This window comes from Pocillopora damicornis, chromosome 5 (genome assembly GCF_964200805.1).
Source record: "Pocillopora damicornis chromosome 5, jaPocDami1.2, whole genome shotgun sequence".
Lineage (NCBI taxonomy): Eukaryota > Metazoa > Cnidaria > Anthozoa > Scleractinia > Pocilloporidae > Pocillopora > Pocillopora damicornis.
The window spans coordinates 18,083,659-18,108,658 of NC_142674.1; the positions used below are offsets into that span (position 1 = coordinate 18,083,659).

Below are 25,000 nucleotides of genomic sequence, written 5' to 3' on the forward strand. Positions count from 1 at the left end.
AAAGAGCCTGAGAAGAAAAAAAGCGTCGCGAAATCTAATTTTCATCACAATTGAAAGCAGCTTTGGAACGGTCACGTTTAGGCATTTATTAGAATTTTAGATTTGAATTTCATAAATTGTTTTAAACGCGGATATGTGAATTATTTAGTTTTTAGAAACATAGTTCATTTTTAACGGTTCGAAAATTGATTAGAGAGGTAAGAAAAAGGTGGGTAAAATGTATGTTCAGCTCCAAACTTCGTTTTGGTTAAAGAAACTATGGCGAAAACAATAGAGTTGCCTTTAGGACTAATGCTTTGTTTTAGAATAGTATGGGGGTTACACAGAAACCTCTCCGAAAATAGCAACAGAGCCTGCCTGTTTAATGAAATACCATCAACTCCACTTACGCGTTAAACAAAAAGGTCTACCCTTCAGACTGTGGTACCTCACACTTTTAATAAAATGCCGTTGATTTTGCACCCCGTAACCTTTTTATGCGTAAGATAAGAATCATGGTCAAGTAACCGCTCCTATGTTTTTTATCCTTGCTGAGACCTCCCTTGGCCCTCCCCGATGCAGATAAGATAAGTGTGTGCTCTCAAGACACACGTCAATACAGCTCAGCTCAATTCAACCACGCACTGAGGAGAGGAAGATTACGCTATCGCGTCATGTCCTTAACCGTGCCAACTCTTCTTTTGATATTCGTACTGGATTTAGCCCCAATCTTTTTCAACGGACTACTGTTACAGAGCTGCTTCAAAGATGAAAAAAAATACAGATCTATCAAAAAGTGCTGGATATTATTAGGTCTTCAAGTCGCTTGCCAAGTTGTAATTCTAGTCGCGGATGCCGCGGGATGGTGGAATGGTTTCCGTATTGAAGGTACGGAATCCTGTAATGTCTTGAGGGTTCTTTCCTTGTCCATGATGTTCTTTCAAATTAGTAACCTGATGGCAATCATGAAAGTGTGCTATGAACATCCCTCAGTACATGAAGAACATAAAACATTTTCTTGCCTTTCATTGTACGCGATGCTTCTTCTGAGATTCATCGCTTCTGCAATGATCTTTTGGCACCGTTGCTTCTTGCAAACGCCCATTTTTCAAGTCGTCCTTAAAGTTACGTTGATTTTGACCATGTCTATTGACTTCTATTTGGTTTCCGTAACCTTGGCTAAAGATGATACTGAGAGCAAAGAGGAGATCGTGTCACCAAAATCAGACGCCGCGATGGATTCACGTTTCTTGTTACGGTCGTGGAGAGCTTGGACAGAAAACAAGAAGTCCTTTCTCGTTATCGTTTTTGTTGCAACATGTTCGGTGCTGATTTTCAGCGAAATGGCCCGTGCTCGTTTCGAATCAGCACTATGGGGTCACGATTTGAAAGGAGCCACGTCGTTTCATATAATTTTTTATCTACTAATCCTCAAATTTTGTTGGGGAATATGTGTACTAGTAACACTGTATGATGCGATTGATTTAAGCTATCCCAGAAAGAAAGGCAAAGGCACCATAACAGTAACAATTTGAAAGGAAACTTCGCTGTTAATTACAGAAACTGAAGTAAAACTTCGTTTGTAACACTTGGGTTACTCGATCTTTCTTTGAAGTAAACAAAACACACGGCCCATTGAGTCCCACTATGTTGTGATACTCTTCGTTATTTTTATTTCTCCAAAGGATATCAATTGGGTTGACTTTAGAGGCACTGTTTCTTGTAGTTTCTAAATTTTAAAAATCTAAGGAAAGGTATCGTTTGAGTTCACATTGGAATAATTGGATTATAAGAAGAAAAATCCTCCTAATAGTAATAACTACTAAGTCTAGAATTTGTTTGAAAATCTTCTTGCCAATGTTTTTAGATCCGCAATGACTAATGTTATTAATATCAATTGTTACACAGTTCTAGCATTTTTTCTCAAATAAAGAGGGAGACAACTGACGGTTTAGAGCAGCAAAGATTTCGTTATTAAAGACAATAAACATGTTTTGAGTCAACATTAAAAGCCTGAAGGACTTTGAATTTACTTTAATTTGCATTCAGCTTTTCCTTTTTCAGGAAAATAAAAACTTGTTTCTAGGGAACCCCTTGGTTAGTCTATGAATGTCGTTTCGGTCTTTTTCGGACTTCGATCAGAGTATTAATTGATTTTTCGTTATTCTTTATACTCTTGCCCGTTTACAAGTTCATCACAAACTATTCAAGGACTTCCATAAGCTCCGTAGCAGTCTTTGTCTTTTCTTTTCGAAGTAAAATCCTATCTCTCGTCGAAGATATCACTCGTTCTAACGCTCAAGACGATTACTGAACTTGCCTTTTTCTGGAAAAAAAGAAAAAAAAAGCCTTAATTTTATTCATAAGTTCACTTTCTATCTAGAAGTAAAATTTTGTTTTTAGGAAACCCCATGATTAGTCTATGAATGTCGTTTCGGTCTTTTTCGGACTTTGATCAGAACATTAATTGATTTTGAAGTATTCTTTATACATTGCCAGGTTACAAATCCGTCTCAAACTACTCCAGCAGTGAGACGCGAAGTCACCTATATTCTTCGGCTCAGTCTAACACGGAAACATGAAAGTCAGTTAGGAGGTTTTTATTAACATAAACGTCATAAATCATTTGTTTCTCTTATCTACCTTTCTCAACAACCTTGGGACACCATTTTGTAGGAATCCTCATGAACGTACAAATTCTTCTAAGAAGTTTCCCAGGCAAAACAAAGAATGGCAACTTTAAGGATTTTTCTTTTTTTCGTTACGGTACTGACCAAGCAAATCCAGTTGGAGTATCACCGACCAACACAGAACTCGTCCGGTGAACGACTTTGTTGTATCATATCACTTGAATTGCAGCGAATAACTTTAGTTTTTTTGACATTACAATTGTTTCGATTATTATTCACGATTACTAACATTTTTATCTTTCTTGTTGGTATTTTATGATGATAATTAATGTTATGATTATTTTCTTACACGGTAAAATTTGAATTTTCCGCTGGTATACAGTTTTCTTACACCTTTATAGCTCGTTATTCGTTGATTATTGCGACACGCCAAGAGGCGTTTCTCGAAGGGTTTCATAATAGGATAGTTTTGTTTTTTAGTATTTAAGAGTGGTCGTTTATAAAAAATCGAGCAGAGGTGTTCAAAATTAAAAGAAATTGAAAATTTTTTCAAACTTTGCCGGAACATAGCTATGAATGGCCTTAGTTACGGAAAAATATCAAAGATACCGAAAAAAAATTATTTTGGAAGAGCGGTGGCATTTTGTGTTTTGGGGGTTCATAACCGTGTTTTCCCGGTGAAATAGTGCACCTCAAGATAACGGCCGAAATAAAACTCATTTCACGAGCAATTTGGAAACTACATAAAAATTCTGAATCAAGAGATGTTTTTCAAAGGTTCTGAAGCATTTTTTCCAAGATTCCTTAAAAAATGATTTTTTTACGAATTTTCTATTTCAGGTAAAATTTCACCCATCAAAACATACATCAACTTTGGCGACTAAAATCGGCCATTCTTACAAGGCTCCATAAACTAAGAAAATAACCATTATCAATAAAAAGGCTTCCTCTTTTAGAAACTGCAATAAAATCTCTGGGCTACTTAAACCACGAATTTTTAGAGCGATTTATATAAGCGTATTTTAGCTCAAGAAGCACGTTACGTGACCGACGTGACTAAGACGTCACTTCAAGAAAAAACATTACCAAAACGCTCGAATTCCCTCTTATATCATACAGAACTTCGAGAAAGGTCTCCTTCATATTCAATATATTTAATATTTTCTCCTGAAGCCAAAAAGTCGAGGCAATCTGGGCAATTTTCGATAGTCTAGTATATGCAAATCATTGGTTTATGTTGTTACAATGGCCATATTCGCAACTAATACCAACCCAACATTACCAAAAATTATTTTTTTAACATCACAAGGAATTTCCAAGGCTATAATTACACAAAGTGTTACCTTTAGAATTGGTTTCCATGCCAAGAGTATCCACTTTAGCCCGCTCCACCTTTTTGAAAACTTATCCATACTACCATTCTCGCCACTGCGGTGCGATCTATGGTATGTGATTGCGTTACACACATGAAGCCCATTCAGTGAGAGTGATACAGAAGATAACCAACGTTTTTGACAGAATAAGATTGGTATTTGTAAAATCCTTTCGATCTAAAACATGTTTACGCAAACGTGAGGTTTTCACTGCCAATTTTTTAATAACAAAGCTAGAAAGGGATAATGACATATTTTAGCTGCGAATGACTCATATGCACCTATTGTACTAATTTCCTCAAGACAGTTGGAATAATGATGGTGTCTCTCTACTCCAGGAGTCCTTAATTTCTGAATACGAAGACTATGGTCACTCCTGGCTGGAAATTTTCTGTTTTTCTTCGCACGTAAATGACTTTATCAGGTCATCGATCAGACCAATGTATGGCGCTTTTCGTGTTGCAGGAATAGAATCAATTTCCAAGTGGCAATATGTGCATATATCTTGAAGGAAAGAAATACTGAAACGAGTAAGCTTGTTCGTGGCATACAGTTGACAGAGGTTGTATGTATCATACAGAATGGGATGAATAAGCTGACACTCTTGAATTATCTTGTCACGAGCTGAGGAGTATACCATTTCTTCATCAATGGCTGATAAATCGATCTTTGCTACCGATCCCGCTTGTTTGATCTTTGCTGCTGACCTTGAGAGATACAACTTTATCTGCTGTGGTGATAAAACTCACCAACAGCAAATCGACGCTCTCTGTTTTTATTTTTAGCACGATGCATATCACTCGCAACTTGGGATGGATCCTCTTTGTAACCAGACTCCTGGCCAAGTTTAAACTTTTCATCGAGAAAATTCTTTTGGTTTTCGTTAAAATGCGTTGATTTCTTAGACGCCCTCAGTGCCCAGCCTTCCGAAAGTTTTGTCGAGCTTGACATCATTAAAGTGGAGCTGACCATCTGAGGTTGTGTGCTTGTTCCTTCTGTCAGCTTTTGCTCATAGAATATCTTTACTTTATCAATGAGGGTAGTTTTCTCTTCTCCTATCCTGATACTATCTCTTATCAAAGTGGCGGTCAGGATGGAATTCTGATGTATGCTCACGTGACCCCAGAGGAACAAGTGTAGGTGTTTGATCACCTCTCCGCGAAGACTTCCCATGTGGAGCCCAATCCGATGGACAGGAGCAGTTTTTCTTATTTCATAGCCATCTAGTCCCGAAGTCGTCTCTATGTCTTGGACAAATTAAGAGTTCTTTATGGCTTTGGTCGACTTCAAATATACTTGAAAAAGCGAAGTCGTTTACTTGTTCACTCAGAATGATATAAATACAAAGCAAAACAAATAAGCAAACCACACAAACAGAAACACACACATACACAAACAAAAAGCATAAAACAACGTAACAAAAAAACCAAAATTTCAAATCATGGGAACTTAGTTTGGAGTAGAGGGTGCGCAATTCAATGCGAGCCCCGGGCCCTCCCCCAGACCCATTTCGTAAAATAATGTAAATATAGTGGATATAATTTCCAATGTATATAATAGGTATACTAATTAAATAAATGAATAAATTGATGAATAAGTAAATAACTAAATAAATAAATGATTGAATGAAGGAATGAAAGAAGGAAGCAATCGATAGATAGATAAATAAGTAAATTGTCGGCATGGACCAATGCTTTATATCTCATAACAATATATAATGCTGAATGGCATTCTGTTGTCTTGGACTCAAGCGTTTATGTGGATTCAAGAAATAAATCTTAAAGCAAAGATAAAATCAAGGGCATTAAACCGTGTCACGATATGACCTCACTGATCTTAGTGCGAAATATAAAAGCAGGACAAAGAGGGATACATTATTTGCCTTTGCTGAACATTCTTAACATTTTTGATAATGAGATGTTTACCTGCTCTGGCGAGAAGAAGAATGCACTCACTTTCCAGCTGAGCATCATGGCATTTAAATGTTTTAAGATGACCTTGGATGTCTCTTTTGCACTTTGTTATGACTATGCATTTACTTTCTCCACTGTTCTTGCGGGAACTACACCACCAACGAGCTCGGAGTAGCTGCATGTCGCCATTTTAGCAAACGAACAAATTTAAAACAATGATAAGTTAGGAAAGAGGAAGGCGAAGATAAGCATTCTCACGCTCATGGGCTTCCTGTGTGTAACGCAATCACAAAGCATCGATCGCACTGCAGTGGCGAGAATGGTAGCATGGACTAAAGGAGGGAATTTGAGCGTTTTAGTAATGTTTTTCTTAAATGTGACGTGCAAGTCACTTTGGTCACGTAACGCGCTTTTTGAGCTCAAATACGCTTATATAAATCGCTCTAAAAATTTGTAGTCTAAGTAGCCCAAAAATTTTATTGCAGTTTTTAAAAGAGGAAGCCTTGTTCTTGGCAATAATAAGTAATAATAAATGACAAATTACATAGCGCCCTATCCAAAAGCTCTAAGGCGCTTCACAATCAAAGTAAAAAAATAAGAATAATAATCAAACGTAATCATTCATAAAAATAACGCTTAAAAAGATAAGTTTTAGGATTACGCTTAAAAGCGTTAAGATCTACACTACATTTTATGGTTTCAGGAATGTCATTCCACAGCTTATGTGCAGAGACAGAAAACGCGTGATCGCCGTAAGATTTCAACTTGGAGCGAGGAATCACTAACAAGTTCCTACTCAAAAGATAAAACGGTAAAAACGAACGATAAAATCCGACGTTTCGGAGTAGTCATGACTCCATTATCAAGGTAAAAGTTTAAAACATGCAAATAACAGTATTTAAGCGATGTGGCGCGAAAAATTAACATAATAGGTGCGAAGATTATACAAATACTTTCGCACGAATAGAGTCCGATTGCACGTTCAGGTTTGGCTTTAAAGTTCTTATATGAAGCATTTCGTACAATAAGCAGTCAAATTTGTTCCTGCACTTCTTAAGAACTTCGAAGCATTTCAGTAGGTCCTGAGGGATCGTCCCGTGTACGTTCTTGCAATGTTTGGCAATGGCTGAGGATTGTTGTTTATGTCCTTTTACACGATTGTGTAAATGTCCGCGTGTGTATCCTATATAACCTGCATCGCACAGGTCACATTGGTATTTATAAACAACACACTGTTATTTATAATTTTTATCACTGATAAAACTATTGCATAAATTATTTAAAGCTTTGAAAGAAAAAAATAAGATTTTAAAATGACATCCAAGTGCCAATATCTTGGCAGACTTCGATTCTCGTAGTAGTAACTGATGAAACCGAGTCAAGCGAAAAATAAATCTGACAGTCATCTGCATAGAAATGGAAGTTCATATTATGTCTTCTTATAACGTAGCCGAGAGGAGACATACAATAAGTACAAAATCGGACCTAGAACAGATCCCTGGGGAACTCTAAACATCAGATCAGAGTGAGAGGAATTCGATCCATTTATGAGATAAGACTTAAACCAAGCAAGAACCTTGCCTTTCATACCAAACCGAGTATTAAGTCTGGGAAGTAATAAACCATGGTCGACCGTGTCAAATGCCGCAGAAAGATCGAGCAGTAATGAAACAACAGTACAACCACGATCCACAGTACGTAAGATGTCGTCATGAATCCTCAGAAGGGCAGTCTCAGTGCTATGCAATTTCTTGTAAGCAGATTGTAATTTCTCATCAAAGTTATTGTCATCAATATACTGCACAAGTTGTACCGCAACCGATTTCTCAATCAATTTAGAGACGAACGGAAGGTTAGTAACAGGACGAAAATTCTTAAAATCTTCAGTATCTAAGTTAGTCTTCTTTAACAATGGAATAATCAAGGCAGTTTTGAGTGAGTTTGGCATAAGAGCCTCATCTAAGGAGCGATTTACAATATCAGTTATGACTGGTAGCAACCTTTGTAAACATTTAGTTAGCACAGAAGCTGGTAGTAGATCGAGAGCACAAGTTTTCACTCTGGAGGATTTAATAATGGTTACTGTCTCAGTTTATGGAGCCATGTAACAATGGCCGATTTTAATCGCCAAGGTTGAGCTATGTTTTGATGGGTGAAATTTTACCTGAATTAGAAAATTCGTTTTTTAGGAATCTTGGAAAAAATATTTCAGAGCCTTTGAAAAACATGTCTTGATTTAGAATTGTTCTGTGGTTTCCGAATTGCTGGCGAAAGAAATTTTTTTCGGCCGTTATCTCGAGGTGCACTATTTCACCGGGAAAATATGGTTATGAACCCCCAAAACACAAAATACCACCGTTCTCCCCAAATTTTTTTTTCGGCATTTTTGATATTTTGCCGTAACTAAGGCCATTCATACCTATGTTCTGGAAAAAAATTTCAATTTTTTTTATTTTCAACAGCTCTGCTCGATTTTTACAGACGACCACTCTTACGGCGTAACAGAGTATTATCGAGTCCTCTCGCTCTTGCTTTCCACTAACGTTCCTTCATTCATTCCCGAATTCTCAGTTAGAAAACCAAGTGTTCTCGCTTTTTAAGGGATACTCAACTTCCCAATTGGAGGAAAAAGGCAAACAGTTGGAGGAAGTCCCCAAAATTGGAAAATAAGCTTCTACGATTAAGTTTAAGGGAAATAGAAAGCAGTTCGAGTTGAATTCGCACTTGAATAGCATTTTGACCCAAATTGCAGGCAGCTTCGAGAACCCATGCGAGGTTCTCAAGTTAGTCGCCGAAGGAAAACAGCTAGTCAAGAAGCGTCAGACGCTGATCAAGATTGCCGATAGAAACAAGGAGGGTTGGCGTTTGGTTCAAGAGTACAAGTCCGACGATCTCGCGTCTGATTCAAAGGATGAGAAAAAGCTTCGCAAGGCAAAGAGGGCTATGGAGAGGAAAAGAAAAGAAGTTAAAGGCATCGGTGGTGATGCGCTGGAAAAATTTAAGTCCGGTAGTGATTCTCAGCTTTTCCGCAGTAAGATCCCTTACTGTTTTACTTTGTGAAGTCTCGCGTTGGTTGGATTGCCTGAGCAGTCAACCATCAGGCTGTTGTGGTTATGTCTTTCCAGAATTGAAGGGGAAGGTAATTTACGTTCGTTTGAGCGTAGCGAGTTAGAACGTAAATGCATTTCCCACTGGTATGCAGTTTTCTTACACCTTTACAGCTGGTTGTTCGTTGGTTATTGTGACACGCCGTTAGGCGTGTCTCTAAGGGTTTCGTGATTGGGTATTTTTTTTTCGTATTGAAAGCGTTACAGAATATTATCGCGTTCTTTTGCTCTCGCTTTCCACTGACTTTCCTTCGTTCCCCACCCACCCGCCCGTTTAATTCGTTTTCAAACAGACGGGAATTAGGCATTGCGGAATCTGTACGAAGGATCCTCCTTGAAGATTATCTCGTGTCGGCTCGGGAATTATCTTCCCTCGTGAGTAAAATTATTTCCGTTGGGGTAGTTTTTGGCGACATTTCCCGATTTACGACTAGGTACTGTTATATATCGGTTGAGTCCTCTCAGGACTGGGATTCTAAGTTCATCTGGATCAATACTGTGTTAGGGAACTTAATTTTTGGAGAGAAAATTCGGCACGATTAAACTTGAATTCAGTAGTAGATTGTCCGTCTGAAACCTCAGGTTAATTAAGGCCTGGGTCAAAAATGATTTTCGCCTCCAGTGTCCCCCCAGCAAGGTTCGCGGAATTCGCGTGGACTGCGCGAGTAACCATAGTTACTTGGAATCAAGATCGCGTAGTTCGTGAACAGCATCCGCCATTTTGAAGTGTCGCCTTCAGAGATTCCAACCCTCCCGATTTGATCGGGAGTCTCCCGATTTGATGTCTTGCCTCCCGCTCTCCCGATTTTTACCAAATTCTCCCGATTTATCATAAAATTCTGAAAAGTAGGGGAAAATTGCTAATCTTTAGAATTTTTGGCGATCTGTCACTGTGAAACACTCATATTATACTTACTTTCTTCGTGAAGAGCATTATGGTATGTTATAACTCAGGCCGGAATGATGTCAAAATTCAAGAAATGGCACTTGAGAGAACCTAAATTTGCAAAATTTCCCGGGGGCATGCCCCCTGACCCCCCTAGAAGCTCGCGCCTTTGGCACTAATAATTACTCCCTATTTTCCATCACATGGGGTTGGAATCTCTGCGCCTTTGCATTAGTTTTTCCCATCTTCGCTGGTGAATCCGACAATCTAGAGGAAGACATCAAAAGAAGGTAATAACATTTTCTTTGCTATCTTCATTTCCTCAAAAAATGGCATGATATCGCTATCTTAAAGCCAAAGAGAACCCTTTTGAACCTACGAAGACTTGTAAACACCGCTCTCAACGTGTTCATTGATTTCACTGCAATTACAATGCAACATGAACTTATAATATAGCGCTCATTTCTAGAGCGTTTTACAATGTTTGCAACTTTTGCATAGAAAAAAGTACTATGTTTTGTAACAAATGCATAGAAAAAAGTTTCATTTTGGATATACCATTCAATTTTGAAATTAAATTTAGCTTGATAAATCCTCTATCACATCATGATGTGTAAACTTATGGTGTTTATCAAAATTTAGGCTTTTGAATGCTTTGGAAACAATTTCTCCAAGAAGCAGATGAATTTACTGACAAACGCAATCCCTCAAAGTAGTTGTTAGGTAAGTTTAATTGCTGACATGTAAGATGCAGATTGTCTTGTCATAAATTGTCCCTTGAAAACTAAGAGGAAAAAAGCTGTACTAATGTGTGTTAGTTTATTCCGAGGTCCCTTACTGAATTGCTATAAATATATAATAATAATAATTTTAATTACTCACAAGAAAACCAGCCAGCCCTTGCAGATTCCAAAGGGAATCTACTTGATTAAAACCAGTTTTATTTACTGTTATCCCTATTTGTTTTCTTGAAGAGGTCCTTCCAGTTATTCCACACAACTAATTTATTACAAGCATGTTAATGGTGTTATTTATGGGGCATTTTTTTGGTTTTTAAATCATGTTATATCAGTTTTAATAATAGTCAACAGTTTGGTTTTTAAGTTTTGACCGGTAATAATTGCAACAATCATTGTCAATGATGGACTTGTAATTGATATATGTATCTATTTGAATGTAAATATTCTACCCACTACACCAGTGGAGTATCTTTTAATTCAAATGCATCACAAAAGTTCTGATACATGCATATGATTCTGATCATAGCCTTCTCTCTTTGTTGATAAGACATGATTAATTACCAGTGCTTACTGTTGCCCCAAGTGGGGCACTGTTTTTTTTTGTGACAAGAGCAAACACAAACTGGTATAAGATGTGTCATCTTCTCAGCCCTACTCATAAACAATGTGCCATCTTAAGAGCAGGATAGGTTGCCCTTGTTACAAAGTCAGAAAGGAAAATTTTAAAATTGTATTTCTTGCTTTTTTTGTTGCTCTTCCAAGTCAATATTCCTGTTAGAAGGCTATGGTGGCCTAACTGGTTAAAACTCTGGTTTATAATTTTAGGTTTGATCTGCCAGTTGCTTGCCTAAATTCAATTTCATAGATCAATAATTGGCAGGAATTGGGATTTAAATCGGTACATGTATGTTATCTAGCAGCGATGTAAAATTATAGACATGAGTATGACCTATGAAGTAATTTGTACCTGATGGACCCTAGAGCACCTTATCTGTGCATTATTAAAAATGTCTCTCTAACATTCATTCACAATTCGTAAAGCAGAAGAACAAAATTAGTTTAGACCAAGAGCACACATAAACTTGCTAAAGACATGCACATACATTGTAATTTTAACCTTGCAAAGCCCAATAAAAAGACTCCTGCTGTGACATGGCAAGGGTCACTTTACCTGATTAGAGTGTTTATTATTACTTTCTTGAGCAGAGGTTTCATTAAGATTTTGAGGGAAATGTACAAGGAAGCCGGCAAAATATGTTTTGATTCTGATTTATGTCAGTCACAACATGCCGGAAAAATTATATTCCCAGCCAGTCAATTTGCCCAGTGTCAGTCCCGTGAAACCCCTGCTTAAGCTTATAGTATTCAGTGAGATATTGTGGAAGCCAGTGTTGCCATAATGCCTGTTGTTGTTAGTCTTCTTACAGGGCTGGCATCCAAACATTCTTGAGCCATGGAAACCAAAAGTGGAATGTTTTGCTTAACACCTACTTTGAACAGAATTTTACCAATGGAAAAAATATCACTGGCTTTGCTACAGGGAGAACCATTAAGAACCTCAGGAGCAATATGAGGATAACAGATGCTGTACTTCTTTGCAGGAGGAAAGGAGCTGTCACATGCTTTTCCAAAATCGATGATGTAGCCATGTTTGTTACTCACAAGAACATTATTAGCCTTCAAATCACAGTGAAGAAAGCCTTTTGTGTGAATATGTGAAAGGGCTTCTGTCAAATCATGTGAAATAATTAACCAGTCAGTTGTTATGAGTGAGCTTTGCACATTCTGTATTGTTGCACTGTTTTTCTGACAAGACAATAGTTTGCTTATTGTTACAGATGTATTGTCTTCCCCTTTAAACTCCATTATTAAGGAAATGGGCTGCTTTTGAAGCTGCAAACCTATTATGGTTGGGATATTTTTATGTGCAGGTGCCTGCATAATGTGAGCCTCCTTCATTATCTCTGTGGTGTCTTGCATCAGGACTGTTTTTCCACAACCTTTATATCAAATCGTGTGTACTGTCTCAGAAGGCATCAATCATAGGATCCTTCTCCCAGTATTATATTCTCTCCATTGGTTGGAAGAAGTTCAGTATGACTGATTAAGTTTACAGTGGAATATTTGGTACTTGCATTCCTTTTAAAAAAACTGGAAAATGAAGGCAAATATGTTATAGAGAGTGTGCTTAAATAAATGCTAGATTGCAACACAAGTAAAGGTGAAGATTGTTGATCTCATTGTCTGGCATGCAATTTACTGCAAAGTAATACTTCCTTAATACTTAATACAAAGTAGTACTTCCCGCTGGGGAAAAGATTATGGATGGCATAATAGTGCACTTGACAACCTCCACAATTTGACAGTGTGTGCTATTTCTTCTGCGCTGTATTAAGAGCTTTCCAGTTTACCAGTGAAAACGTGTCTTGGTACTGGGCCCTGGCTTTTGAGTTCATCTTTCGGAAAGAGCTGTAAATTGCTTTGGATTTCTTGACGTAGGTGGAACGTTCGACCGCAAAGACTTCCTGACTGTCACCCTCGAACGCTGCAAGATAGTTCTTCCACTTTTCACTAGGGTCAGTTTCAACCGAAGCACTTCCAACCTTACGAAAGCTCTCCTTTACAGCAACTCTTGCAAATCCACATGACAGACATTTTTGTTTCACACGAATGCACTTAGCTCGTTATCGAGTAGTACCGTTGTTAGGGAACAAAACCTTGAAGAGTTTCAAGGAATCAGTGTGCGTATCTCGCGATAACTTTCAAGTTTTGCGCCAAAATTGTAATTAAGTCTCGTTACATGATACTACCTGGGATAAAATTACAAACGTTCTTTATTCTTACCGCCCAAATTTGCATTTCTTGTGTTTTATTATAACTGTCAAAGGCGCTCTAACCCTGGATTTACAGAGATGCAATCGACCTCAGAAAACGAGAAAAAGAAATAAATATCATTACTTCTAAGACTGCTCCAAGTAGTATTTGGTAGTGTATCAGCCGTTAAATTATTGCTTCTGAACACTCGCGTGTCAAAATGGCGGACACTAAGTTGAATACGTGACTGCTAGTTTTCAAAATTCCCACCTCTTAAACAGTTTTAATTTGTCTTTTTTTTCCAAATAAATAGGAACCTGTGGGATTACTTTCGTTGATAGCGGTTGGAACCGGGTAAAGGCTAAGATGTTTTCAGGCGAAAACCATGATAGAGGAAGCAGCTTCGCAGAGACAAAACTTGATTTAATCTGCCTAGCATATCTCTCTTTTTTTTGGCAGCCATTCCAAGTGGGAAAACAATGAAACACGTCTCAAATATTCATGGCGATAACTGCATTTTGATTTGCCCTGTGTTTAGTGGTGGGAATTTGCTTAAGAAAGTAACCGACGAAGTTGGCGCCTAAATTAACTGTTTTTGGCTGTTGAGAGTATCATATTACGTTGCCACAATTCAGTCCGAGAGAGATGGTAGTGATACACATTTCTGCCAAGTATGAGAAAAATCCCTCGCAAATTTGCTAAGTTATTCTCAATTTTGTGAAAATATGGGTTAAAGGCAGGGTGACCCAGGCCTTAATTAACCTGAGAATGGTGTAGGTTTCGCCTTATCAACCTGACCCAGAGGCGCGAAAGGTGAGTGGTGTGTCGGCAGCTGATTGGCGATATCAAACACAAGTAAAAAAAAAAAAAAATGTTTTTACACGTGTGTTGTTACAGCTTTTCTCAGGGCTGCAAATCCTTGTATAACACCGTGGTTCATATGATAAACTTTATTTATAGACGAGAAGTTTGATGAACTGGGAAAGCTCGTTAGAAAATGAACGTGTACACGATCATATTAATATCGTATTAGTATTTATATTAATGGTATTGATGCTTTTTTTTTTCAATTTCTCTGTTATTTCAGGCATCTCTAAGACAATAGCGTGATGCTTGATTTGGATCGATCTTCTTTGGCTTTTTCAAAATTCTTGTAACAGTCGAAAAAATATTTCTTGCCCTTCGGGGCAGTTCCTTCGATTCTTCGATGTGATCTTTTAAATCGTGAAAATGATGCGTTTGGAGAAATGCTGCAGGAGTAAATATCGTAGAGAGAAAGCTAATTAACTGCAACTCGTTGATACTCTTCTTCAGAACCTTAAAATCCTTTCCATAACGTATTTAGTTCTTAAGGTCTTCGACAAACTTTTCCAAGAGGTCGCTTTTAAATAATTATTCGCCTCAGATGAATATTGTTTTGGATACAATCGCTTAGATGCTTTCTGATTATGTTGTAAATATCCGACTTGATGCTGGAAGCATTCTATTTTATATCAATATTTTGATTACTAGTATAAAAAGACAATTTCCACGAGAATTAAGCGGTTTATTTTAAATCAAACAGCAAATAGTACATATCTTTCTTTTGTATAGTGGGTACTCTAAACTGATTAGCATCTTTTGTGCTCTTCGGAATTGAATTTTCTTCATCGCGTTTATCAGTTCCTCGATAACACTGACTAAACAAGAGGAAGCCATTTAAATAATAAAACAAAAAAAAATCGCGCTCCTGTCATGATCACCTCGCCATAATTACCTCGGACGAGGTGATTATGGCGAGATATGAAGCAATCTTTGACCAATCAGAGCGCAGGCATCTGTATATTCACCGCAATCAATTATACTAACAACGGATAGGAAACTTTCGTTTAACAACACATCTTCGGTTTTCTCTCTTCTCATTTTCTTCTGGTCCTCTTTTTCTTGTCTCACTTTCTTTTCTCATTGCTACGACTCTGCCCTCTTTGAATGACGTAATAGATTCAGTGGCCTTCTCCTCAGAATTTCCTTTCGGCTGCATTTCTAAGGGTTCTTCGGTAGCTAATAGTTTTCCCTCATCAAACTTCTTCTCTCTATAATTTTCAGCGGCCTCCTTTGCTTCTTCGAGCAATTTCACATATCCGATAGCTTCTTGATAAAAGGCTCCTTTTTTCGGCAGTGGTACATGAAAGATTTCTTCAACAAGTGGATGTTTCATCTCCTTTAAACGCTTTTTTATGCAATTTTCAGCAGCCTGCTTCGCTCCTTTGGCTATCTCCGCATCTTCAAGATCTCGCAAGCTCTCGACAATCATTATGTCGTAACATAAATATCCTGCAGTTTCAATTACTTGTGTTCTTTTTTCGGGGTCCATACATCTTGACTCCTTAATCCCTTCGTCTATGACATGTTTGACATCTGGATCGAACGGGATTTTTCGGCCAAACATCGTCTCCATGCCTTCACAAAAATCCTGCTCGTACCTCGCTGCAGACGCCATTGGTTGAAGATTGGGAACACTTTGAAAGGACTGAGCCTGAGGAGACAAGATTATAAGAAGGATTTGTCACAACGGGGACCCGCTGAATTTTCCAGTAGACTTGAATTCATGACACTGGCTTTTGAGTGATTTTACTGCAGCTTTATTATTTGACTAAATGTGCTCGGCCACGTAATCATAAGCAGTTTTAAAGAAGCAGGGGTGTATGTGGGATGGAGAAGAATCCCTCATCAACGGGAAAACTTCCGGAGGCAGCCGGCTTATTGCAGAAAGGAGAATGTTACATCGATTCATCAAGCTATCAACTGAAATTAACTCTGATCAAATGGATTAGTCACAAATGTCGCTAGGACAAGGTAAAAGACCTGATGTGATGCTGACATTAACTTTTTGGCGTACATACACCTATATTCAGTATATATCAATGAAATTCATATTTTAGGCAACCTTAAAATTATTAAGAAAAAAGACATCATAAATACAGGTGATTACAAAATGTTTGAAACTGCAGTGATGAAATAATTTTGTACAAAATTCAATTGCTTCCCTAAGATAAAGTAAACCCCCTATGAAGCTGAGGATATCTGAACTTGTCCCATTTGAGGCCCATACATAATTTAAAAAAAGATGTCCAAATGTTACGATTTACAAATTTTCATACTTCATCAAAATTGTTTGTCTTTCGGCAGTGTATAATTAATATAATCTCAATCATGTAATATGTGGTAGAATCTTTATCACTAAAATACACAAAGAATGAAGTAATACAGTACACAAAAAGCCATTTATTCAAATATGGTACTCACAAATCCAGCAACTAAGAAACATGATTTGATCTGATACAATAAAAATAAAAGTTTAACCAATCATCTAAAAAATCTGGATAGTTTTCTAATCAATCTAAATTTGTAACAACTGTATAAACTACACGCTACTTTATTACATATATAATACTTATGAAACATAATAGCATACTTCGATTACTTCTAGTGAAGCACTAATACAAAATGGTTTTCTTATTCTGAATGCAGTTTGAAACTTTTGTACATAGAAATGATGTGTACAACTATGCATATCATGTTGAGGAAATCAAATGTAAAATTCACAATTACTCACAATGTAATGAGGCCATACAAATTGCCAAGGAACATGTTTGATGAATAGGAAGCCTAATCCAGGCATGAAAGAGCCCCCTTCTAAACTTGGTCAGTTATGCTTTTTACTCTATTCTCGGACTAACTATACTCAAAGTGCTACCTATGCCCAAAGGGGAAAGTCCGAGTATAGGTTTCGGCTTTGTTATGTTGTTTTTGTTTTCTTGTCATGTAATAATCTGATCAAATTGTAAATTTTCAATATGCTTAATTAGCAAAACAATGAGATTTTTTTAAAATCATTATGATTGGGAACTACTGTTTTTTATTCCCTTAGTGTTTTCATTTGGGTTATGGATGGAAAATAAATGATTAAATTTGTATTTTACGTGTATTGCAAATGTTCGTATTCGAATCCCTCTGACAAACGAAAAGCCCATTGTCCCCAATGTATAGCCAGCTGTATCGTACCCTGGCCTGCTATTTTTACCAACATTTTCTCTACTTGCTGTGTCCAGTCTTCGAGCCTTCTAGATCTGGCGCCGGCTGGACCTTCTTCTCCCTCCCACCAATCTTTAGCTTGCTTATCAACAAACACATCTCTGTTAAACTGGTTGGTAATGAAGTGACAGAGCTCAACCATTCTTTCATCAAGATCGTTAGGCATTTTTTTTCGGTCTCTGAGTGAGACGCAAATATCACGCATTAATGTAGTGACTTTGACTAAAAGCACTTCTTTAGCTTGACCGAATTCTTCGGCGTTTTTATGATTCGTATATTGCTCTCCCCTTGGGGTGTAGACAGTGCTATTTTCTATTTCGCTTTCTGTTGCATGAGGCAAAGGTGCTGTCCGAAGCACACAGTCCACAGGCAGACCACCCCTATTAACTTCATTTATGATATTCTGCTCTACAAGGTTTACATAATTATTGCCGCGGAAATAATTAATACCGAAGTTATCAACAAAACGTTTTATAATGTCACGGTATATTTTCTTCACACCATTGTTTATAACATGATGACCACGTCTGGGGTCAGGTGACGACATGCGCTTGTTTATCTTCGGCTTCGATATTTAAGCCCTTGATTGTCACTCAAAATCTTCTTTTCGAAGTCTAAAAAAGCCCTCTCTCTTTCTTCCTCCGTATCTTTGCCTTGGTAACGAGATAGCGAATATAGTTGTCTCCCAGGAACCTCAGCCAGTTTCTCAGATCAGGACTTCTTTTCTTACAACTGTAAGAACAGAACGATTCCAATAAGAATTATGAAACCAACATGAAATTAAAATTAGCTCAATTGCTCTAAAAAAAAAGATTGCCTTTAGCGTATAATGTAACTTTTTGCTTACCGCAGTTTGCACTTTTTAGCTGGGACTGCATGACGATTCTTCAAATATAAGTTCGTGCCTGTCGAGTCACAGCGAAAAGAAATTGTGTCGCAGAAGGTCCTGAAGGAATCGAATCGCGACAGTGGCACGCAGAATGTAAAATAGCATAGCGGGACTGATGAGGCAATAATCTCCTCGAAGAAAATTTCTTTTTCCAAGCATTTAGAGACCATCGATGATTTATAAAGAGTTTGTTGTGTTTATGGAAAAGTCTTCAATTAGCCAAGAGATAAATTGTTAACGAGGGTACGGTCAAAGACTTGAAGAGAGCTCACAAATAGCTATGGGCGTAAAGAATAAATTCACTGAAGCAAGGAAAAGATACAGGGATGATTCGAAAAATTTCTCTCAATGGTCGATTCCCTGCTTCTTAAATTCACTCACGTGAAATTAATTCTTTTCCCAAAAAGCTTTGATATAGATATTGTTTCTACAAGACACGTGGGGAATTATAAAAATTCTGAGATTCGTGTCTTTTCCTATTTTCTTGTTTGCGCTGAGTGTAAAATTTGCAAAAGCTAGAAGCTTTAATAAGCTCTAGGAATATTATTTATTTTGTACATTTTGTACAATCAGTCAGTGCGCATTGCTCAAGCAATAAGGGAATTTTTCTGTTTGTATAGCCTCACCTTAACTCTTGGGTTGGAGGAATTCTCGAAAATTACCTCGGAAATTGTTAACTTCATCTTTGCTTAAGCTCCCTAGACGAAGTCGTCCAGATTACGATCATCGAAGTGGGCAAAGCCTTGAATTTCTTTATTTTGCCTTAATATTTCTCTTGAAATTTCTTTGCGTGTTGCAAAAGCTTTGAGGCGTTTCTCACAAATAGCCTGACTTCACGGCTGTGTTTACGTTCTCACAAACTCCCAAATCAATCAATAGGAGCGCGCGTACACATTTCATGATATAAAATCCTAACTGGGAGACCCAGGACACGTATTTCTTCAACCCGTAAGTAACGCCCTACATAAAAGCAAAAATACTCAACTATACAGCCAAATTTGTATCAGAATGAATTTCATTCTTCATTCTTTGAGAAGTATTTATCCACACCCAACGCCAGAAATCCGACAAAGGTCGTGCTTACGGTTTCGTTACATTACTCTATTATCATGCCCCACGGTTACATTTGAGTTAAACGTCAGTCAAAAAACCGAAACAAATTAAGCTTTATTATTTTTGTGAAAAGAGTTCATGGTTCGGAATCCTGAAAACGCGAAAATCTCTTTTTATACCAGTGTTGGAGCTGTCTTTAAGTGTTTTTGAGGATTCTTTAATAGTTTCCTGTTTGAAGAGAAGCGTTTTCGAGAGACAATCTTTTTAATGAATACTCATTACTTCAGTGTGAGTAATCTAGTGCGGAAACTTGTGCAGTGTTAACCCCTTTATTTCCCAGTCAAAAAATACTTTTTTTATTATTAATTTAATTTGCTAGCATTGCACTAAATACCTTCTTCTACCATTGACATCATGACTTATTCTGTGAGCAAACTCTCACAACTTTGAATTAAAAATTTTGAATTTATTTACAATTACTTTCGTCGCCATTTACTTAATGAACAGAGGTAAATCTTCGTAAATGAATGAATCGTCGATGAGATCGTAAGATCATTGGCTGTTTTTTGAAGAAATCGTTGTCGTGACAGTCCTTGCCAAACTAGTTTCGTTGTTTTATCAAAAGTGTAAATGCGCTGCTTAAGAGAGTGTATCTGTAAGAGCGGTCTGGTCGATTTTGCTTGAGACACGGATTTCGCTCATTTCTTGTGTGTTGTAAAACATTCATGTACCTATACTAAAACCACAATCCGTTTGATTGGGTAACCCGGCTAAAAATATATTGATAACTCTATTACTTAATACCAGTTCTAATTTAAAGGAGAAAGTTATGAGAATAAAATAAAAGTTGTCTGTACCACGAAGCATGCCGTCACTGTTCAGACTGGGAGTCCTAAAGCTTTTTAAGCATGTATTCGAATATCTTATGACGATAAGCCCCCCACCCACCCCACCCCGCGCTTTACTATTCTCACTCAGCGGCTGGTTAGTGGTCACATTTATGAGGTAAACATGGCGATCACTACCTGATCACCGTTCTTGTCGATCAGAAAATCAAATGCCAGCGTAATATTGCCTCGAAGATGAAGCAGTTATGTTATTTGATTCGTACTTCACATTCGAGTCGAAGCTTGGGTGGCACAGGTTATTTCTTACGATGGAATCGACGAGGGGAATTCGAACATTAGTTGTAGTGTTTGAATTGCTAGAAGAAATGGTCGCATGGGGATGTACGAATGGTAAGTTTAACGAACAATTTCAAATTTTGCCGCTTGAATTGAAAATAAAGTTCATTTGAATTGCTTTCGTATGTATTTCTGACGGTTTTAGATCTACCTGCTTGATTTATATCAGTTACGCTTCATGTTGACAAGTCCCTCAAAATGGCGGCCAAACTTGGAGATTGTCGAAAATTAGGTAAGTTCACGGAGTTATTAAGTTTTTCGTAAAGGTCAGGCCGCAAAGTTTTTTTCTGTAGTTACCTTTTCTATGGCACCTAATTCCTAGCTATGTTAGTTGGTCAGTTAAGAACACTTACGAAAATTTACCTTGAATTTGATCGGTTTTGGCGTGTGCGACTTAAGCGAACCGATAAGGTGTCATTCAAGTCTTCCTGTTTCCTTGATTAAAACGTGATGTTTAAAAAGTCGCCTCGATAGATAAGATAGAGTTAATATACATGCCTGTGGTATTTGTTTTTTGCTGAGTTCCGTGGTTTTTTTGTAAACTGTCCTCCAAAGTTGACTGAAATTAAAGTCTTGAAAAGTGTCACGACAAGCCTTCGCTCGAGTGAAATTAAATTTCCGTAAAACTCTGAAAAATAAAGAGTTTCGATCAAACGGATTGTGGTTTTAGTATAAGTACATGAATGTCTTACATCATACAATAAATGAGCGAAATCCGTGTCTCAAGCAAAATCGACCGGACCGCTCTTACAGAGACACTCTCTTAATTCTTGCACACTCTCTAATCGAAAGGTGTCAGATTGTGACAGGTAGTACCTGTTTCAAATTTGTTTGGAAGCCTTTTAAATCACCTCTATTATTACGCAAATAAAAATTTGTCGGCGAAGCCTATCTCTTTACTTTGCATCACCTCTATTTTAACTACCATTTACTCGCTCAAAAATTGTTCAGCTTATGGAAGATCTTGCCGTATTTACAGCACTAAATCATTCGGGTTCTTTCGGAAGGAATCTCGTTAAGTTTAAAAAAAAATAAAGTTGTTATTCACCAGCTTAGGTCGGTCCGCATTGAGAAAACTGTGCCTACGGACGGTATAAAGAAAAGTGTCATTAAATTGGTTGACAAGCGGTCTAAAAACCGTCTGTAATTAATTTTCATCCTTCACAAAAAGCACTTAGAAAGCTAAAACGTGACGTAGTTGGTTACAATTGAATCAATGGATGGACTTTCATACGCTCTCAGTAAGTCTTTCCGACTCCGTTCAATTTGGACATTTGTACCGTAAACTGCACAACAGAAACTGAAGGAAGTAAAAGAAAAAAACCGTATTAAATCCCCTAGTGTCTCGTTTAATTCATTCGAATTTCGTTTTTGTCGAGGAAAGACCAGATTTACACAAGCCATTGCAGCAAACAAACGAACAAGCTCTCACAAATTCAAAATAAAAAGTTTGAATTTATGATTACTTTCCTCGTCATTTACATAATGAGCAGAGGCAAATCCTCGTCCATCCTTTATCGTTGCCGAAATGAAAATGTTTCAGTGAAGCCTCTCTCTATTATTTGCATTACATCTGTAGTTACCGTTTACTTGCTAAAAAAATGTTCAGGTTATGGAAGATCTTGCCGTATTTACAGCCCTAAATCATTCGGGTTCTTTCGGAAAGAATTTCATTAGGTTTTTAAAAAGAAATAAAGATGTCATTCACCGGCTTAGGTTGGTCGGTATTGGGAAAAACTGTGCCAATACGGTCCTTCCGGCTATGTAACTTATTAAAAGATATTGATTTTCGTTGAATTCATTTCGCGTAAAAAATCCTCTTTTTGGCTTCTTATGAAACGTTTTTCGTTTTTTCATTAGTCAATTTGACAAACTGTTACAAAATATTCAAAAGAAACGGGGTTTGGTTTCTCAGCTGCTGGTTCCTTTTATTCTCACGATAGCTGGAAATGGATTTGTCATCTCCCGGCCATCGTTTGCAGAAAGCTGTTACGTCAGCTTCGCACCAAAACAAACGCGTTCATCGTGCCTCTCTCTGGCAGTGGCTGATTTTTTTTAGTTGGAATGATTGTTGTTCCCAAACGTTTTTTTTGCAACTTTGCAACCGAATGCTCCCCATCTCATAAAGCAGGATTACTTGGGATATATCTTGGCGTGAAACGAAAAAACAACTTTTGCGTTCGACGAAGGAGAACGTGTGCTAGTCGTGCCGTTTTTACGGAAATCACTCTTAAAGGCTTTATGAAGCATTCCTAAGGGGATCGATCGTGATGCCATGCGATTTCAGGCATTGGACGCCATTTTAGGCTGCCTGACTAGCTGTGTGGCACAAATAGCCTCGATCTCATGTGCAAATGTTTTCTTAGCCGCCTTGAGCTGAAGACACCGATTTTTCTGTACAATCAGTACAATACAAAAACTTTTTGTTCAGATCGAACGCACTTTACTAACCTTTGATTTCGAATAAACTACAAATTCTTGGACGAGCATAAGAACCCTATTGCGTTCGCGACAACGAGAAAGCGAGAAAATCCTTTGAGCACGGCCCAGAAAATGGCAAGCAAAAGTTCAACCAAACAAGACGAAGAAGCGGCAAATGAAGAAGTGTCAGGGTCGATTGTCACATATACAGAAGAAGAACACTTTCAGTAACATCGTTAAACTTTCAGTGCTTTCGCTTGAACACTTCATTTCTTTCAGTTTTGCCATCAAATAGGTAAAACGCGTAAATTATTTTCCTTCTCGAGCAAATGATTTGAAATTTGGAAAAAGATGTTAGAGGTAAACGGCTTGTAAATTCAGTGAAATATCACTATTATCCTTAAGATAGTGTGAAGCTCATTTAATAGAATGGAGAATGGAGAATGAATGAATGAATGAATGAATGTGTATTTATATACCGCACATATCACATACTGTCTCAAGGCGGTTTACAATTCTAATTGAGTGAGATCGAACGTCAGCTTGTAAAGGCGCCTCTGGCTGCCGCTATCAGTCCATATTTGATCTCACTCACCCACCCAGCCCATGCATGAAATGTACAATGAAACAACAGATAGACCACCACACCGGGAACTACGCCCCCTACTCTTTTCGACAAGTGTGTGGGTTCTTTAACGTCCGCTGCTGACCATGTAACACTGAAGATGCAGGAGACGGGGCCTACGGTTTATAGTCCTTATCCGAGAAGACTTGAATGTCTAACCATTTGCTGGTACAATTACAAAGGCAGCACATTCTCCTCAGTTATTTTAAGACCCTGAGTGTTGGTCCGGTCTGGGGCTCGAACCCTCGACCTCCCGCACAACAGACTGGCGCTCTACCAACTGAGCTAACCAGGCGGCGGTTAGAATGAAGAATGTGGAATGGGGAATGGAGAATGGAGAATCCTTAAAATACGTAATCTTTCAAAGCGGGAATCTTTAAAAAGGGGAATCTTTAAAAGCGAGAATCTTTAAAAAGGGACATCTTTAAAAGCGGGAATCTACATGGTTCAAAATAACAGGCAGCAGCCGAAACTTTTAACACACTTACCAGCGATTTTTCACCGAAAAACTTGAACTTTATGGAAAATATTATGTTTGTGATCGTCCAATTGAAGTAAAATTCGCTGTCATGTTATGGTGAGCATTTCACATCCGCCAATAAAGCAGCCGAGAACTGTTTTGAAAGCTTTACGGAAACATAAACGGTGCTTGACAGTAGCGCGACAGTTTGGCTAGAAAGGTAATTAGTGTTAACAACTGGGTTGAAAACGTAAATTAGCCACCGTAAAGGGTAATAAAGCTGACGTTTCGAGCGTTAGCCCTTCGTCAGAGTGATTAGAGGAATTATGGGTTGTGTGTGGATTTATATGTAGGAAGAGGAGCTACGCCATTGGTGGGAATGTGGTGACGAGAAAACAGGAATAAATTATATGTAGGAAGAGGAGCTACGCCATTGGTGGGAATGTGGTGACGAGAAAACAGTGTGTTCATGCTTGAACAAACACCAAAAAATTTAGCCGTCCAACATGCGTTGTTAGGAAAGGAATTGCCGCAGCAAAACAGGTTGATCAAAATAAAGATTCTGATGCTTCACAGCCATTGCAAATCCGTACTGTCAAGCACCAACTATAATTTGAACGCGTGAGAAGGCTATACAAACGATATTAAACCATATCAAACTTTGCCTATTGTTATGGTTGGGATTTTTTAATACAATTGGCCTTTTGTTATCCATCCTTAGGGACTTTTCTATTTAGTATCACGAGCTTTTACTCTGCTTGATTCGGATTCATTCGGCAAATTGTCGGCGATGACATTTTTCCCCAGCGGTAGTCTACTTGGGAAAATTTGAACAGACTAACAGGGGTTTAG

The 25,000-nt window shown here is 37.8% G+C and overlaps 4 protein-coding genes and 1 long non-coding RNA gene across 20 annotated transcripts in view; 3 read left to right on the forward strand and 2 right to left on the reverse strand.

The window, feature by feature from the left end:
- The first annotated feature begins 653 nt into the window (after window positions 1–653).
- LOC149045746 (uncharacterized) lies at window positions 654–1,990 on the forward strand. The gene has a single exon (XM_089207105.1). The coding sequence runs from the start codon at window positions 654–656 to the stop codon at window positions 1,512–1,514; it is 861 nt and encodes a 286-aa protein (XP_089063231.1). The 3' UTR covers window positions 1,515–1,990.
- A 1,962-nt stretch (window positions 1,991–3,952) lies between these two features.
- On the reverse strand, window positions 3,953–7,941 carry LOC149045747 (uncharacterized). The gene is made up of 2 exons (XM_089207108.1): window positions 5,908–7,941; window positions 3,953–5,229 (listed from the first exon to the last, which is right to left on the reverse strand). The coding sequence occupies exons 1-2, from the start codon at window positions 6,074–6,076 to the stop codon at window positions 4,706–4,708; spliced, it is 693 nt and encodes a 230-aa protein (XP_089063234.1). The 5' UTR covers window positions 6,077–7,941; the 3' UTR covers window positions 3,953–4,705.
- Window positions 7,942–9,743: 1,802 nt separating this feature from the next.
- LOC149045748 (uncharacterized) lies at window positions 9,744–12,854 on the forward strand. Its single transcript, XR_016186813.1, has 3 exons — window positions 9,744–10,178; window positions 10,531–10,611; window positions 12,056–12,854. It is a non-coding gene; the product is annotated as an uncharacterized LOC149045748 (long non-coding RNA).
- A 2,113-nt stretch (window positions 12,855–14,967) lies between these two features.
- On the reverse strand, window positions 14,968–24,963 carry LOC149045749 (uncharacterized). Of its 5 annotated transcripts, XM_089207112.1 has the most exons (4): window positions 24,177–24,950; window positions 21,691–21,724; window positions 21,141–21,270; window positions 14,968–15,957 (listed from the first exon to the last, which is right to left on the reverse strand). In XM_089207112.1, exon 4 carries the CDS (start codon window positions 15,919–15,921, stop codon window positions 15,286–15,288), a length of 636 nt encoding a protein of 211 aa, XP_089063238.1. In that variant the 5' UTR covers window positions 15,922–15,957; window positions 21,141–21,270; window positions 21,691–21,724; window positions 24,177–24,950; the 3' UTR covers window positions 14,968–15,285. The 5 variants fall into 5 exon arrangements, with proteins under 5 accessions (XP_089063238.1, XP_089063241.1, XP_089063240.1 ...); XM_089207115.1 differs by lacking the exon at window positions 21,141–21,270 and having other exon boundaries at window positions 24,177–24,951; XM_089207114.1 differs by lacking the exon at window positions 21,691–21,724.
- The window catches only part of LOC149045750 (uncharacterized), a 27,678-nt gene continuing 22,913 nt past the window's right edge, over window positions 20,236–25,000 (forward strand). For 8 of the 12 annotated variants that reach the window (XR_016186809.1, XR_016186807.1, XM_089207126.1 and 5 more), the window contains exons 1-2: window positions 20,236–20,696; window positions 20,812–20,874. Coding sequence is in view for 6 of the 12 variants with exons in the window: in XM_089207126.1 (XP_089063252.1) it covers window positions 20,552–20,696; window positions 20,812–20,874 (208 nt within the window). In the remaining 6 variants the exon portion in view is untranslated. Of the gene's footprint in view, window positions 20,697–20,787; window positions 20,875–25,000 lie in introns of all 12 variants that reach the window. The other 4 variants (XR_016186812.1, XR_016186808.1, XR_016186811.1 and 1 more) reach the window with 1 other exon arrangement.

Bases quoted from the DNA above. Each gene is read 5' to 3' on its own strand.
- LOC149045746 (XM_089207105.1), top strand. From the start codon at position 654: ATGTCCTTAACCGTGCCAACTCTTCTTTTGATATTCGTACTGGATTTA.
- LOC149045747 (XM_089207108.1), bottom strand. From the start codon at position 6,076: ATGCAGCTACTCCGAGCTCGTTGGTGGTGTAGTTCCCGCAAGAACAGT. The intron at 5,230-5,907 runs GTAAACATCTCA...AATTTGTCCAAG, and splicing joins TCTTCTTCTCGCCAGAGCAG to ACATAGAGACGACTTCGGGA.
- LOC149045749 (XM_089207110.1), bottom strand. From the start codon at position 18,063: ATGTCGTCACCTGACCCCAGACGTGGTCATCATGTTATAAACAATGGT.